The sequence below is a fragment of the Cetorhinus maximus genome, chromosome 6 (assembly GCF_964194155.1).
Source record: "Cetorhinus maximus chromosome 6, sCetMax3.hap1.1, whole genome shotgun sequence".
Taxonomy (NCBI): Eukaryota; Metazoa; Chordata; class Chondrichthyes; order Lamniformes; family Cetorhinidae; genus Cetorhinus; species Cetorhinus maximus.
This window is the reverse complement of record NC_135884.1, coordinates 31643217-31661314: the sequence shown is the minus strand read 5'-3', so window position 1 is coordinate 31661314 and position 18098 is coordinate 31643217. Positions and strand designations below refer to the sequence as shown.

Sequence of the window (18098 nt, the reverse complement as noted above, 5' to 3'; positions counted from 1 at the left end):
ACTTGGAAGTGCATGGTAAAATTGGGCAAAGTCAGCATGGTTTCATCAAGGGGAGGTCATGCCTGACAAATCTGTTAGAATTCTTTGAGGAGGTAACGAGTAGGTTAGACAAAGGAGAGCCAATGGATGTTATCTACTTGGACTTCCAGAAGGCCTTTGACAAGGTGCCGCACTGGAGGCTGCTCAGTAAGATAAGAGCCCATGGTGTTAGAGGCAAGGTACTAGCATGGATAGAAGATTGGCTGTCTGGCAGGAGGCAGAGAGTGGGGATAAGGGGGTCCTTCTCAGGATGGCGAAGATTATGTGGGGGCATGGACCGGGTGGATAGGGAGCAGCTGTTCCCCTTAGTTGAAGGGTCAGTCACAAGGGGGCATAAGTTCAAGGTGAGGGGCAGAAGGTTTAGGGGGGATGTGAGGAAAAACCTTTTTACCCAGAGGGTGGTGACGGTCTGGAATGCACTGCCTGGGAGGGTAGTGGAGGCAGGTTGCCTCACATCCTTTAAAAAGTACCTGGATGAGCACTTGGCACGTCATAACATTCAAGGCTATGGGCCAAGTGCTGGTAAATGGGATTAGGTAGGTAGGTCAGGTGTTTCTCACATGTCGGTGCAGACTCGATGGGCCGAAGGGCCTCTTCTGCACTGTGATTCTGTGATAGGATTATATTGCTGAACGTGATATCCATAAATTATATTATTTCATTATCAGTATGATCAATGTCCTCCTGGATGGACTGGTATGCTGATAATCTACACAGTCTATGTGATTAGAACAGGTATGAATTATAATTCATTTAGTGCTGATTCCTGTGAGCCTAATTGTTTCTTTAGAACCATAAACATTGTTTAAAGGAATAAAATCTTCCATTCACAAAGAAATATGGAGGGTTGGCAGCCTTAATTACCTCAAGATGATTCACACACTCTTAATTCCTTACAGTCTGATATCTGATCTTACCAGGATGATAGAAGAAATTGAACAATTTTTGTTTAATGATAACCTAGCCACCAAATCATACTAATTCTTAGAAATTATCAAACCGATATGTTTTGTCAAGTGAATCAGTACAATTCAATTTATAACAAGCTTACTTTAATAATGGGCAATCAACTGTCCAGGAAGTATTTGTAGGATTGGGATCTCTGAATCACATAGCATTTAGTCCAGGATTTTCCAGCCCTGTTGGCATCGTGGCAGGTCAGGGGTGGGGGGTGGTGGTGTGTGGGGGTTTGCGGGGGGACAATATGCGGAGAAGGCCAAAAATCAGTTTCATGCTGTGGTGAAACCGTTTGCAATCGTACGCTCCGCTTGTCAATGGCGAGCTGCGTTTGATGTCCCTTGAGCTGGAAGTGAGTGAGATGCCAGTGAATGTGTGATGGCCTTGTGAATGTATGAGGTTAGGGTGATGAGATGGTTGCCTTACCCTGGTGGCACGAATGAGATCATTCATCCATTTTCTGCACTGGATGGCCAACCTCTTGTGTGCAGCATTGGCACTGACCACCTCTGCCACCACCTCCCAAGCTGGAGTGGTGAGACTGATGGACCCCCTGCAGCCAAAGCGGGGGTAGAGGACATCGCGGAGAGCCTCCACGGTGTCCAGAAGGTGTCCTAGGGATGAGTCACTGAATTGGGGGGCTGCGCTCTTCTTGGCTTCTGGGGCCATGTCTTCACCGGAGCAGCCCTGGGCTGCAAGCATTGAGAACTGTGCACGTGGCTGTGCATAAGGCGCCCTGCGGTGCATAAGGAAGCGGTGAGGTAACAGCATGGCGGGCAAATGGGAGGCCACCCGCCAGCGAGATGGCGTGTTTCCTGTGGCTGCATAATTAATGAGGTGGGAATGGGATGATATGGCGTGAAAACCTGCCATTGCGGCTGGCGGGTAAAACAACTTATTTCCCACCCACTACTGCACTTAGTGCAAATCTGGGGTGATTCCACCCTTAGGGCAGGATTTTACCGTCGGTGAGCAGGGGGCGGGGCCCACTCGCCGACGCATAAAATGACGTAGGATGATGTCAGGCGGGACTCCCGATGTCACCCCGCCCCATTTAAATCTTCAGGAAGGTGGGGGCGCAGCAAAATCAGCTGTGTGCCCGCCGACCTGTCAATGGCCAATTGAGGCCATTGACAGGATCATTTAAACAATTAAAGGACCTGCCCATCCAACCTTAAGGTTGGTGGGCAGGCCAGGAGCCCTGGTAGCAACTAGAAAAAACATGAAACCTCATCCAGCAGCGGGACGAGGTTTCATGTAGGGTATTAAAAATTTTAATAACGTTTTTTTGAAAATTATGAACATGTCCCAACTCATGTGACATTGTCACACGAGGGGACATGTAAGGGAATTTTTTTTTCTATTTTTAAAAGTAGAGGCGATCTCCCTGAGGCAGCACTTAGCCTCAGGGGGATGAGTGCGCTCTTTCGTGCGCATGCGCGAAAGAGCACATTCTCGATTTTGGTATTTCCCCCCGGCCGCACAGGGAGCGCATAGCGCTTCCCTGTGGATGTCACGCTGGGCGGGCCTTAATTGGCCCCCCTCGTGTAAAATAGCGCAACGCCTCCGATTGGGGGCGCTGATCGGAAGCGCACCTGCACGTGCCCGCCCATCAACTCCGCCCCCAACTGTGGGAAAATTCTGTCCTTAGTTTTAAACCTGTCAAGCTAATGGAATGTCCTTCTTTAGCTAGAGATACATGGATGGCAAAGAGGTATTTTCTGATAAAAGTAGAAATCACAACCTGCTTTATGAAGAAAATTAGTAATTATTTAGACTTAATTACATAATTTAAGAGATACAGGATTTAATTACATACATTTCATTAATATTGTAATGTTATTTTTCAGTGATCTGCAGGGAGTGTTGACAACGGTATAGCACATTTCATATTCAAAGTTACTGCAGAATTGCAAAATTATTCTTTCTTTTGAAAGGGGCTAATTTATGGGATTCAAAAAGCAGAATGGTTGAGTTGAAAAGGGCCTGCAATTAAGCCATCCTTTTCTGTGGCAAGGGGCTTACCATCAGATTAGTTGGTCCTTGATACTTGGCATTGAGTTTTGTGACATTGAAATGTTATATCCTGAAGTTGACAGATTGTTAAGACAGCAGTCAGACAATGTCACATGGGGTGCCATGCAGTGAGATAAGTGCCTCTAAGTTGCATTGCATTTATTATTTGGGAAACTTCTGTTGAAGACCTTTATGTATCTTGAGGAAGCACATATCTGAGTTGGTCTCATTTGCAATCCTGGAATGTTGTTTTTTTGGTGAGGGTTAAGCCTGGCCCAAATATATGACAGTTCACCAACTCGTGCTTAGTATTTCACTACTCAGTGATCTCTCTGATTGTGATCATGGAAACATTACAATCCTGGCAGACCTTGAAGTCTGACTCCTGTTTTTTAGCCATGTATGAGTGTGAGATGATGAAAAAATACCAAAGTAGTACATAGGGGATGAAAACAAAAGTTTGGAAGATGTTAGGATAAGTTTGAGGCAATTAATTTCTACAGAGATTCGCCAGATCATTCACAGTAACTTTGGTGAAAGAACAATCAGTAGGGCTGCAGGTGTAAGCTCACTCCCAGCTGTTTCATGATAAAAAAATATAACGTTGCAGCTATCTAGTGGTTGGAAGTGAAATCAGAAACTTTCAGCTAAGTTTAATGCCCCCAGACTTCTAGTGCAGAGAGTGCAGGCAGGAGTAGGAGTAGAACTTTGCAAAACCAATTCTCTGACCCAAACTCCTTGCAAGCTCAGATCCCCTCTGGGAACATGGAGTTCACAAATTTATATCACAGTCACTGTGCAGATTGAATTACCTTTAAAAATATATTACAGCAAGGTCAGTAACATGAAGGGGAAAGAAAAGAACTTGTATTTATATAACACCTTTTATGACTACAGAATGTTCCAAAGCCCTTCACAGCCATTTTTAAAAGTGGAATCGCAGTTCTGTTGTAGGGAAACGTGACAGCCAATTTGCATGCAGCAAGCTCCCACAAATAACAAGGGCCTGAATTATTCAGGCGGAGGGCAGGTTCGGCGGGGAGCGGGCGGAAATGGTTGTGGAGCCAATCACCGTCCGTGATCAGCTCCGCGCCGCCATCTTACGGGGAGGGCCAATTAAGGCCTGCCCAGTGTAACATGTGAGCGGCAGTGTTCAGTGCTACCTGTGCGGGTGGGGGGAGGAGGGAGAGTCGGGGTCATGCGCGCATAAGAGCACTTCAATCTCCCTGAGGCATGGAGCTGCCTCAGGGAGAGTGAATCGATGTTGAAACAATTAAATAAATGGTTGAAAAGTTTATTTAAACATGTCCCCTCAAGTGACTGTGTCTCATGAGATGGGACATGTGTTTATATTAATGAAATTTTAAAAAATTAATTAATGAAAGCTTTAGGAAACCTCATCCCGCTCGTGGATGAGGTTTCCTAAAAAACGTGAAGGCTGCTTGGCCTTTTCGTCTGCCCGCCAACCTTAAGGTTGGACAGGCAGTGTTTACAATAACCTTAATTAGTTCCTTAATGGCTTTAATTGATCGTTTACATATCGGTGGGCGCGGAGCCAACTCCGGTGCGCGCCCATCGAACGAAGCATCACAACTCAGCGTGATGATGTCGGGACGCACGCCCGACGTCATCGCGCGTCGTTTTACACGTTGGCATGTCAGGCCCGCCCCTGTGCGCTGACTGAAAAATCCTGCTGAAGAGGTAAATGAAAGATGGACTATTTTTGTAGTGTTGACTGATGAGTAAATTTGGCCAATACAACAAGTGAACTCTCCTGTTCATCTTCAAATAGTGCCACCGGACCTTTTATATCCACCTGGGTAAGAAGATGAAGCTTCTATGTAACATATTATCTGCAAGATGTTAGTTCAGCGCTCCCCAGCTACAGCACCAGTGTTAGTCCAGATGATGTGCTTATCTCCTGCAACGGGACTTGAACCCATGACCTCCTGCCTTGGGGAATAGTAGTGAACCAAAGTTTGCAACTTAGACGTGGCAGGGAATTTTACCTTGGACCACCAGGGTAAATTAGGTGATAACAGCCTGGAAATAACATACTGCCTTGTTTATGCCAACCGTCTGGCTGCCACTATCTTTGTATGGGCTTTCCCATCAGGTGGTTGGAGCGTTCTCCACCTGTTTCAGGCTTTAGGTCATTTTAATATGTAAATTAGAGTTCCAAAGACCATGATTACAATTTTGACAGGTGCTTCAGCAAATGAGCAAAAAAAAAAAACTTTCCAGGCTCCACAGAGTGAACCAACCCAAATAGCTTCCTTTTGTGTTTTATGAATCTATCAGCATCCAGTGGAGTCATGGCTATTGCTGCAGAGGTATTTCTCCTTCACTCTTTCAGTGCACATGCCCAAAGAAAAGAAGCCCTTACTTCGTGCAATTATATCTAATTCTTGTTCAGAGCTCCTATCCACAAACTTTACATATCAGCTTTTCAACTTCAAAATAACTGGGAATGCTGAGGGAGTAAAATTCGCAAGGAAACAGTTCTCCACAAGCTCAGTTGGGCCTGCCTCAAACTCTGGCGCCGTGGGCAGGATTTTGCCCTTGGTGTGCGGGCTCAGTGGGGGGGCGGTCGGGAAGCTGACTGCCGCCCGCGATCAGGAAGGCAATTTCACGCTGGTGGGCCAATTAAGGCGAGCGGCAGCGCTCAGCGCAGCCTATGTGGGTGAGGAGAGGAGGGCGAGCGGGCGAGTGTGACGCACGCATGCAAGTGTGCGTTACATAATCTCCCTAAGGCAGAGAGCTGCCTCAGGCAGAAGAAGATATTTTTTTTTTAAATTAAAAATAATTTAAAAAATAAAAATGTCCTGAAACATGTCCCCTCATGACTCCGTCACATGTTATTAACGAAAAATTTAAGTTTTTGTTTCATTTTTATTTGCTTTTGGAAAACTCATCCCGCCGGTGGATGAGGTTTCCAAAAAGGTGCCAGGACCGTTGGGCATTTTCGCCTGCCCGCCAACCCCCGTAAGTAAGATCGGACGGGCAGTGAAAAATCTATTGTAATTAACTTTTTAATGGCCTCAGTAGGCCTTTTAATTGTCGGCGGGCGCACTGCCGACTCTGGCGCGCACCCGCCAACCGAAATATTGTGCGAGTGCGCGATGGTGTCGGGACGCTAGCCTGATATCATCGCGCAGCATTTTACACTCGGCCAGGTCCGGCGCGCACCCGCCCACCCAGCGGAAAGTTTTATCTTGTGCCTGTCAACAGTTTTACTTTACAACATAGCTGGGGTTATAAAATCTTTGCTACTCATAAAAAGGGATGTTAACTTACAAACGACTTGATGATACTAGCAGATGTGCGCTTATTGCCTTTGCATGACATTGTTTTGCCTACCATTTTTACAGAAGGGTTAGCCTATTTATTCAAGTGGGTTGTCATCTCTGCTAAAATAGCAAATGAATGTGCAACGTTTTGTTCACTAATATAGACCAATAGTAATTTCATGCAAAAACAGAATTACCTGGAAAAACTCAGCAGGTCTGGCAGCATCGGCGGAGAAGAAAAGAGTTGACGTTTCGAGTCCTCATGACCCTTCAGCAGAACTCTGCTGAAGGGTCATGAGGACTCGAAACGTCAACTCTTTTCTTCTCCGTCGATGCTGCCAGACCTGCTGAGTTTTTCCAGGTAATTCTGTTTTTGTTTTAGTAATTTCATGCGATCGTCTTTGTCATTTAAAGGAAAAATTGCTTAAAGGTAGATTGGCAGAATTGATGGAAAACATCTATTCATGGACAAATCTACATCGTCCTTGATAAACTAAAGTCACATCTGTTTGCCAATTGTGATTATCCACAAGAGCAAAGAATCCTCCAGAATGACAGAAAGGTTCCACTGTAATCAGTAAGAATCGTTTTGCGTGTTCCTAAAGCAGTGTTATTTTCTGAACTGGCAATAAAGCCGGCTGTGATGATGTAGTTGTGCTCTTCCCAATTCCAAAGTGTTAATTTTTTTCTAATACACACTTATTTTAAGAGTCCTGTCTGTTTTAGGTTCACCAGTCAGAATGCTGCAAGAATGTACATTTAATCACTTTACATACATTCAACATTCAAGCAAACACTGCTGAACAGCAGAAATGAGGTGCGGTTTTATTCAGTGGCATCAGGTTGTTCTTTTGCTGTCCTCTATAGCACTGTTGCTGTTAATAGCTCTGATGAAATATTATCTTAAGTTGTGTGATGATATGAATGAAATAATTACAATTTCTGAACCCATTTTTTGACTGTCTTGTAAACTGTTCCAGCGCCAAATGCAACATCGTTTCAAAACTAAACTATTCAAAATTAGTTGTGCGACTCAATAGTAGTTCAAAATTGTAAACATTTCCTTTCAAACCTGTCATCTGTGTAGCATTATGATATGCAGAACTGATTTTCAAAGGGAATATTTACATTTCTAAAAGGACCACTGAAGTAATGAAGTTAAAAGTTTCAGCAGGTTTGTAACCAATGAGAGAACGACACTGGATTTAGATCTGCAGAAAGACAAACAATTTAAACTAAATTCTCACTAAGAAGGCAACTAATAAGGCAGCAAACACCACTATAATAAGCTGAAAACTAGACTAAAATGAGTATATGGGATAATTAAAATGTCCACATGCATCTCATGGTACCCACAGAAATGAACTCTTAAGCTGTTTGTTGGTCCAAACATATTCAAGTTTCTGGGATGATCATTATTTTAATCTCAGCTCACATTTTGTAGCATTGAAATGAACATCACCATTACTTTAATAAATCAATTCAACTCAACTATAAAATGTTTTGCTGTAAAATTTAATACTGCGCTATAAAAATAGATTCTGAAAGAACAATCTTAAATGGAAGTAAAGACTTCAAATATTTATGCATTGTCTTCCTGTTTAATTCATTTCCATCTTTACTAATTTAACTTTGCTTTCTTCCATGTGCTGTAAACATCTCAACCTCCTTTATTTGTAAACTAATTTTAATGCACATTTATTGCTTTTTAGCCCAGCATGTAGTTTCCTTTTGCAGATACAGTAACCTGGTTGACATGGTACTAGATTAGCAGCTCAGCGGCCATGAGTTTAAATCCTACCATGACAAGTTGTGAAAACAAATTCAATAAAACTCAGTAACTCAGGGTAATGGTTCTGTAGCTGGATTAGTAATCTAGGGGCCGGGACCAATGATCGGGAGAATGTGAGTTCAAATATCACTGTGGCAGCTTGAGAATTTGAAATCAGCCAAAAGACAAAACTGGGAATGAAAAACTGGGAAGTAGTTGAACTGCCATGAGAATTCAACTCATTCACTAATGTCCTACAGGGAAGGAAACTTGCTATAATTACCCAGTCTGACCAATCTTTGAGTCCAGGTCCATGCCAGTGTGCATGATGTTTAACTACTTTCTGAAGTTGCATCAAATTAGTAGAAAGAATAACAAGAATTTACAACAGTTCAAGAAGAAGTCCCACCTCGACCTTCCCAGGACACCTGGGGATAGGCAATAAATGCTAGACATGATAGTGATGCCCAAACCTTGAGAACGAATAAAACAAATGGGAGCTAAAGCACCAGAATCTTCCAGATTTTTGTAAAAACACATTAACATTTATCACAAAAGGAGGTCTGCTACTCCTACATGGATATACACAGGAGTTACAATACAGAAAGAGCCCATTTGTCCCACCCAGTTTGTGCTGGTGTTTACCTTCCATGTGTGTAAATAGTTCTAATCACATTTCGCTACCCTGTTTCCACAGCCCTTCAATCACCTACCCAATCTAATCTTAAATGTTGGTATAGTTTCTGGCTCACCCACAAACCCTGGGAGTGAATTCCACATCCTCACCACAATGCCCCCTTTCTCCTGCCCTCTGTTCTAAATCTCTTACACTTAATCTCTTATCTATGCCTACTTGTTCCTTACACTGCCCCCGCCCCCCCAACAATTGGAAGTGGTCTGTTTCTATATATCCATTCACAACTTTAAACACCTCTTATTATATTATCCTTCAATCTGCATTGTTCTAAAGGAAATCGAGGAAAGACACAATTTTTCAAGTCTACCTGGTCGGGTTTTGTGTCTCCCGTCTCACACAATGTGGTCGAATCTTTATGCTTTCTTAAGTGGCCCAGCAAGCCACCCTGTTGTAAACAATGGTCGCAAAATTGAAGTTACGGAAAATCTGATGGATTTAACAATGACCCAGGCTCATGTCAGCTCAGTCAACCCTGCAAAGTACACCTCACTAATATGTGTGATCTGGGGTCCAAGCTTGGAAGCTGTTCAATAGCCTATTTAAGCAACAACTCAACATAGTCATATCTACTAGCCAATATCACAGACTCCCCCATCAACACTGAATTCTTTTCTGATATTAACTGCAAAGTATAGTTAATTCTGTGCTGCAAACACATTCACTAGGAAATGAGTTGAAATTTCCATCAGTCTGAGCTGGGCTCAGGTTCAAATCATAGAATTGAAAAGTCACGTCAATATTGGTTCATTAAAAGGCTATCCTTGAAGCCAAGTTAATAATTCTGCTTGTTGTTCTAACAAAAAAAAGTTACCAAACTTACCTTTCACAGTGAAGTCTGAATTCCACCAAATGCAAAGATTGAATTCCACCAGAAATCTAGTAAAAATGAAAAAGGAGCTTTGTTAGGATATTTATAAGTTACGTCATTAAGTTCTTCATCTAGTATTGGATTGCCAAAACTATTGGAGAACAATTTGCCAGTTTTCTTGTTAAATACTGCAGTGTAGCAATTGGACATGTTGAGACATGTTTAAACACTTATAGTTTTTCCTGCTCTCTTCAAAATATATATTTTAGTTTGAAAATTATATAAACTGTTTAGTCCAGTTAGCTTAATTCTGAAACGTGTTATTCTGTTCAAATAAGTGTGCCAATAGCTGTTGAGAATAACCCTTTATGTTATGAATCGCCAAACTAATGACACTAAATTTGCTAAATCATTAGAGATGGTTTGCTATTAACAATGGCATATTTACTTTTGGATCTGTGAAGTGGTACAAGAAAGATGTAGTTATAATGCTAGGAGGAAAATGCAGTACACTAAAAGCTTCTTAAAATGTTCATCACTGGGATAAACTCGGGTGTCTTTGCATGAACGATGCTGCCAAATGTAAATTCAAAGCTGAACAAATTATTACTGAATCAAATGTTCCGTGTCCACTGTAAATCAATGGCCTCCTTATACGTTAATCTTAAGAACAATACTTGCTGTGTGCTGGAACCTGACAAGAATAAACACAATGCAATCTTTTGAGTTGTGGTAAGTGAAGCAAGTATGTATATGTTGGCACAAAACAACTAATGTCACTAATTTTCAACCAATGTCCTAAAATACTGATCAACAGTGCAAAATGGGGTGTTTAATACTTGTAAGGAAAAGCTGAGTGGTAATCGAAAACACGCATCATTATAAATGACTTGAAAATCCCATATCTGACAAAATTCATTGTTTTTAAACTACAATTTTTAAACAGGGTGCCTACACAACCTGGGCTGAATTTTCATCCCGAAGCAGAGGTAGATATGGAAGCGGTGTGCCGGGAAAATCATGGCACCAAGTGGCAATGCCAGTTTCCTAACGAGATCCCACCTCCCAGCGATTTTGGGGGTGGCGGTAACCAGCCCAGCAGGTCATTACTTGAGGCAGTTAATGAGCCACTTGACAGCTCATTGCAGGGCTGGCTGAGATTTTGGAGGGGCTGGATGGGAAATACTCTAGATCAGCAGCACATTCGAGGAAATGAGGCAGCTGCTTACTGGAGGTCCATTCAGAGAAGCAGGAGCAATTCCTGACCGTGCACAAAGGTGGGATAAGCATGGCCGGGATTTACCACTCCAGGCCTAAGTCCCATGGTGGGGGCGGGAAGCAAGAATGTTGTCCATCACAGAGCCCAGTGGGAAATTGCGCGTCCATCCTCCATTCAGTCAGGAACCATGCTTACCGTCTTGACATAGAAACCTAAGGGTCATGTTCGGTGCCATACTGGAGGCAGCCCATGGATTACAGGTGCCAGCAAGAAGAGAGTGAAGCCTGACCCCGAAACCAAGTTGCACACCAGCTCCAGCACACAGAGGACTGAGGAGGATGAGGATGACAAAGACATTGCACCTGTCGATCCATCACCGCAGTCTCCTGCACCCGCCACCAGCCCAGAGACACATAACTCGGTGGATACTAGATCTAATTCAGGCAGAGTCTCACACTCTGGTGGTCACCTCATTGACATGTGTCCACAACAGGAGGAGGCAACAGTAGCCAAGATCACCGACACTTGGAGGACTGTTGGGCGTGTGGCTTCTGATAAGTCAGAGTCAGATGGCGATGTCATGAAACTAACATTTTTTTCCATAATATTTTCTGGTTTATTGTGAAGTAGGTTTATGGGGGTAAATATAGTTGGGTCTGTGTGTGATTTAATTAAATTTTGTAGTCAAGCAGACTGCAGGCCTTAAATCATCAAAAGAAGTTAGATGCTTGACATGCTAATGAGTAAACATGGATGTTGGTTTAGCATGTAAGGTATGAAGGGAATTTGCATTTTTAGATAAATGAAGGGATATTTGTTTGTTTACAACTAGCTAGATAAGCAAGGCTAAGGAATGTGTTTATTTTTCCCAAAGATTACTGACAATAAATAGTAGCAACATGGAATTTTTTATATTATGAGGAAGATACAGTTTTAAAGACATATGGAACAATAGAATATTAAAAAAGAGAGAAACATATATAAAGGAGAATGAAAGGTTATGTGTCAGAAGGCCATGTAAGATCTAATAGGTGTGTGTGAAATACACTTTAAGTCTTAATGAAGCCTCCAGCATTTGTGCATAAATCTGCTGTCTACTGAAACCGAAGTTTGGGAAAAGCCATTTAGAATTCCACTGCCCAAGGTATTGTGTTTACTTGCTGAGTTTGTTTTAAATCTAAAATCTATTGTGGACTGTTGCCTTAAAGTGAGTGTAACTAGGGTTCAGGTTAAGTAGGAATTTTAGGATTTATTATAGTAGTAATTGGAGTCTTATGTATGTGCTTGAAATCTTTTATTTTGTTAATAAATATTTTAGTTTAATTTTTAAAATCTCTAAAGGTCTTTGTGAACTTATTACTTCTGAATTCAGTGCACACATCTCGTAACAAATACAAACTGCAAAACCATTGTGATAGCACAATCAAGTTTTCCTCATGGATTTGGTCTGCCTGGCACACACCTCTACCACATCACAACAGACGAGCCTCTGGGAGTGGTCCTAGACAAGATGCTGGTGATGCAGTGGGAGGCAGGGGAACATCAGGCAGAGGTATTAGAGGCCCTAAACAAAGTGATACTGATGAAGTGGGACTGCCGTGTGCATGCACCGAGGCCTCCATGGGGAGGATGGTGGATGCCATGGGGAACCTGGTCCAGCAGAATGCCCAGTGTCTTCTGGAGGTGTGCGCAGTCCTGCACTTCATTGTCGTATCCATAAGCAAGGTTTTGAAGTGGCTACACAAGAGAGGGATGGGGCACCTCGACATCCCTCCAAGTGCCCCTTTCCCTCAAGGAGTCAGGGAGGGGCCCTCAGGCTCCCAAAGGGAGGAGGAGCATCAGGCACACACCTCTGGGGCCTCCACTCAGGACTCTTCAATGGGTCTGGCTATTCCGATTCCACTTTGTGACTCCCTCAACTCTGGCCTCCGGGACTGCAGATGGTGCACCTGCCCCAGTGCAGGAGACCCAAACTCAGCTGAGGCCCTCCAGCCCTCGAGGCTCCAGAAGACACCCCCAAAGTCATCAAAAACAACAGGACACAGTGGTGAGCAGTCTGCCTCCAACCCTACTGCAGATGTTAGTGCAGCACCTAGATACGTGGCAGGCAACGAACAATAAAGAAGTACTGACCTCACTACAGTAGCACAGGTGCACTATCATTGCTAACTGTTGATGCACTCTCGTTAATATGTGTACAGTTGCACTTTATGGTGCTGTCTTTTCCTTGCGCCTGTTTGCTTGAATGCCTATGTGCACCCTCTATATTCAAGGAGGCAATCTGGGTCTATGTCCCTCAGAAGCATGCTTGCGCTGGGAGGCATCGATCTTTGCCATGGCCCTTGTGAGCCATGTGTGAGAAGCCTCTCAGGCACGCTACTCCTTTACCCTTCACAACCTTTTCAATACAATCACCTTTGCCTAGTCTGAAGTAAATGTTGGCGTTCCCCTATCATTGTCTAGTTGAGCTGACCTGTAGCTCCGCCCACCCAATGACCCTACTACCATCCAGCATTTCCATATCTGGACTTTGAGGCACTGGGTAGGTCTAGAGCAGCCATTGAGTGTGTTACCTTCGGGGCTTTTATCCTCCCCCCATTACCCATACCCTCGCCCCCATCACCATTGATCCCCCGGTGTCACTGTCACCCTCCACACAGTCAGCCTTGACTGCCCCCTCCGTCACCCTTTGGCTCATTACAGTAAATGTCCACGTCCCCTCCTTCCCCAAAGAGCCCACCCCTATACACTGTTCCAATGTCCCTGTCCTTCCCTGTCCTTCCCACTACAAGGATCCATGTTTCACCTTGTCTCCCGCCAACTAACCTAACGACCCCTTCACCTGTCATCGCAGGAGCCTCACTCTCCCACCTTACTGCACACCATTGCCCCTTTAACTGTGACTATCCCATCATACCACCGATTCCCTCTCTTTGCCCCCCCAGGATTCTTCAATTGATACCATAGACCCCTCCCTCTGAATCCTCCCTCCCACTCAACAGCCCCATTCTTCCCCCACTGCCCTTCCTTTGCTCATGCTTCATTTCTCAGCCGCACCCATCCCAGGCCCCTGCAAGGCTTCCTTCTTATCCCCCACTTTTGACATCCAAATCTGCCCCACCTCCTGGTGCCTCTCCTCCCCGTCTTCTTCTCCACCCCCCCGCCCCACCAGCAAAGGCCCTCGTCGTGCACCTTTACCTGCTGCAGGCAAATACCTGCTGCTGGAGGCTCCACTGGCTGCACGAGGCTCAACCTGCAGCTCCTGGTCCAGCCTCACGAGGCTCCACCTGCAGCTCCTGGTCCAGCCTCACGAGGCTCCACTTGCAGCTCCTGGTCCAAAATCACGTGGCTCCACTTGCGGCTCCTGGTCCAGCATCGCAAGGCCAATTCACGGCCAGCCAGCGTGAAATGCACGCTGAGAGCCTCAGTGCTGCTGGGGTGAGGGTGGTAGAAGTGCGAGTGCTGAAGTTTGTGCATGAACAGGGTTGCACTCACTGAAAGCTCCCTGAAGGCACAGAGCTGCCTCAGGGAGCTGAAGAATTTCAAAATGAAAAATTAAGATTTCACAAATAACATAAACATGTCCCCACATGTGACTCAGTCACGTGAAGAGGGACATGTGAAAAAGGAGTTCGAAAAAGTTTTATTTATTTTTTATTCCCTGTTCGAAACCTCATCCTAGCCCGTGGATGAGGTTTCGCAGAAAATGCAAAGGCCACCTGGCCTATTCGCCCACCCACCAACCATAAGGTTGGATGGGCTGTGAAAAATTCTACTTAATTAGCTGCTTAAGGGCCTTAATAGGCCTCTTAGTTTTTGGTGGGCACGCTGCCCACCGAAATATCGCGCGACTGCACGATGACGTCGGGACGCTCGCCCGACATCATCACACGCTCTTTTATGCTCCGGCATGTCGGGTGCGCGCCCGCACAGAGCTGGAAATCCTGGCCCTGGTGTCTTGACCGGTCAGGGGGCGCCCTCCAATACATTCTGTCAAGGGTTTCTCCCACGGTGGTGGTATCCTGCGCTCTGCAATAACATGACCCTCCAGAGAGGATCTTGAGCTTTAGAGACGTTGAGGATGGTGAAGCGGAGGAGTGTTACATGACTTCACAGGAGGAGGAGGAAGATGTAATGGAGTACGGTGATCCTTATTGCAAGCTTCCAGAGATTCACCTGAGGCATCAAACCACTATTCAAGGTGGCAGGGAACATTGGGCCACATTAATCCAGACACGATTTTTATGAAGATGTCTCATCCTGGATAGCTTTTGGCCCAGTACTAAACCTTTTCACAAGGGGTTGACACAGAGCCATCTCCTGTTTCCCCACAATACCAAGAAGACACATTGCCAGCAGCCTCACAGTGTCCCTGGCCATCCACCTTTGTGTCACATGTACACTTCAGTATGCTGATGCCTTAATGTCCTCAAAACAGTGAGATCACACATTTCTAGGTGCAACCATCAACCATTTCATTACATTGATGCTTAATCAGTGAACAAAGCATCACAAAATTCACCTAGATGAACCACAAAGTGAAACTACCTACACGGCACCGTCCACATGCGCGTTCCTATAGGCTCCTGCGGCTGAGGTAAAAGTGGCAAAAGCATGCTGCTTGCTTGTGTTTGTGTGCAACTGAGATACCTGTGGCACCAATTCTCAAGATTGCAGTGCCAGTGAGGGCATTGCCATAGGCTGCCACACCTGTGTTGATGCAGGTGCAGCCTCGTTCATTGGCAGGGGGGGGGGGCTTGTTGCATTGTTGGTGTCTCAGTCAGAGGGGCTTAGGGGTGGCCAATGATGAAGTTGCACTGTGAGGGGTGGTCCCTTTGACATCATCCCTGCCTGCTCTAGCACTTTCATGGCACACATGCACGTCTAAGGAGACCAGCAGCTGGGGGCATCTGGTTGCTGTTCATGCAACTTTGACCCACAGTGCAATTGATGAGTAAATGCTACAGAATGTGGCATGCTTTCTGTGCCTGACAGTATGATGTTCCTGCATCCACTCAGCATAATGCCATGCAATGATGGCCTTACATGGCATCATGCTGAGTGGCTGCAGGAACATTATGAATGTGCTCATGTGCTCAATTGCCTGAGAGACAGCGGAACACAACTCATGAATGGAATCCTCCTTCTTTTGACCAAGACTCCACGCTGCCTCAGGGAACTCCAACATTTGGGCGCACGTCTCCTGTTGCTGCTCTAGAAAGAACCAGGTTGTACGTGACCACTGAGGCTATGCATCTCCTGCGCAGCTGAGCAGCGCTGTGCCTTTCCTCCATCTTCCATTGCTACCTCTGCCATTGTCATCACCTCTTGCTCACACATGCAGTGCTGGTCAGGTTGTACCACCATTCTAAACTTGCATGAGGGCCCACTGAGGCGAACATATCTGTGCTGTTGGAGGGTGTGTTTGACTGCTGTGAAGATGCTGCCTCGGATGCATCTTCCTCTTCTGAAGTTGCTGCCAATGGATCCTCTCCTCCTCTGTGGCTGCCAGTATGGTCACACCAGTGTGACCCCTTTCTCATGTGTTCTGCCCTCTTGTTTCCTACAAAGTCAAGAGCAAGGGGGTTAAGACCATAATACCCTCATCACATATCCTATAGCTCACTCACTGTTCATGGTCCCAGTGTCACCTCTACAAGTGCTTGTGGTGTGAGTGTTGCCCATAGCTCAGGAGTGTACCTAGGCACAGACAGCCTCGCTGTTCCTCAGCTCTGTGTGCCTTCAGGTTACTCTGCCCATAGTTATGCGGGTGACTCCAGAACTGGAGCCCTGTCATCTGGCCGTAGCGTTACACTTACTCTGCTAGGCCAGAGAGTGATATTGAAACACTCCTACACTGCACTGCACCCACAAGCTGCTGATTACACTGCAGCTGCTCACCTCCTGAGCCACTGCCAGCCATGCTTGCTTTGTCTGACAGCCTGGCCTCCTCCTGCTGCTCTTTGGAAACAGGATGCAGCTTTAGGCTACCACTGCATCTAATGATCTCCAGGGAGGCATCAGCAATTCTGCCTTTCTATGGATGCATGCCATGCTGCTACTCTGCTGCATTCTGGCCTCTACCATCGGCCAGTATACCAGTGTCCACAATCACAACTGCCTGGTGCCCTTAAAATTAAGGGCACAAATTGGCTGCCTTCTTTAAAATACTGTCAGATGCCCGGCAGTGGCATTAAGTAGGTTGGGGCCCAGAAATGAAAATTCAGTCCCACGTCTCTGGTGTGCCTTTAATAATGATTTTCAATAAGTCATGCTTCAACTTAGCAAGTGGATGGTACAAGTTACATTACACGACAAACATATTAATGTTGAAAAGTTGTAGTGTACATTGTAGTGTGAACAACTGCTAATAATGGTGAGGACTGATTGAGACCCCTGAAGATGGGTCATACGGCCTCGAAATGTTAACACGCTTTCTCTCTCCATGGATGTTGTCAGACCTGCTGAGTTTTTCCAGTGTTTTCTGTTTTTGTTTGAGAAAACATGCATTACGATACTTACAATTAGGTTGACAGCTTTGTTAGCTTTGCTGAGCTTCTAATTCACACCTGACTGAAGAAGTCATAGGACAGCTAATTAAAGCAATAAGCTGAGGCATGTCCATTGGAAGAGCTGCAATGAGTGTCAGTTTCTGCAGATATTTTGCTGGTATGTGTAAAGCGCAGTGTGCACCCAGCAGGCCTAAATTACAGAGCACGTTGTACCTCACTGAGTTGCATTGAACTGAGAGCATTCAGTGACTGTATTCTTGGCTATAAATGTAGAGCTTTGGTCCTGGGTAGCTAATTTGTAACGTTGATGCAAGCACGCTGCTCTGTTCCTAACAGCTTCCTTACTAATCTTAAGAGACCCAGGTTCAAGATTGTCTGGACATTTACAATAAATCCCCAGGCCCAGGTGGACTTCATCCTAAGGCCTTGAAAGAAGTTACTGGTGAGAAAGTTGAATGCCCTAGATTTGGGGAAGGTTCCATTAGATTGGAAAATAGAAAATGTAACTCCTTTATTCAAATAGGGAGGGAGCCAGAAAGCAGGAAACTACAGGCCAGTTAGCCTAACATCTGTCAGAGGGAAAATGTTAGGAGCTATTATTAAAGATGTTATAGCAGGGCACTTAGAAAAATTCAAGGCAATCAGGCACAGTCAACATGGTTCTGTGAAAGGGAAATCATATTTAACCAATTTATTGCAGTTCTTTGAAGGGGTCACAGGTGCTGTGGATAAAGGGGAACTGGCGGATGTACTGTATTTAGATTTACAGAAGGCATTTGATAAGGTGCC

General features: G+C 45.0%; 1 protein-coding gene across 1 annotated transcript in view; it reads right to left on the bottom strand.

The window, feature by feature from the left end:
- cacna2d3a (calcium channel, voltage-dependent, alpha 2/delta subunit 3a) overlaps positions 1 to 18098 on the bottom strand; it is a 1007885-nt gene that overhangs the window by 76251 nt on the left and 913536 nt on the right. Inside the window, exon 34 of the mRNA XM_078543510.1 lies at positions 9591 to 9646. Within this exon, the coding sequence (XP_078399636.1) occupies positions 9591 to 9646 (56 nt within the window). The remainder of the gene's footprint in view (positions 1 to 9590; positions 9647 to 18098) is intronic.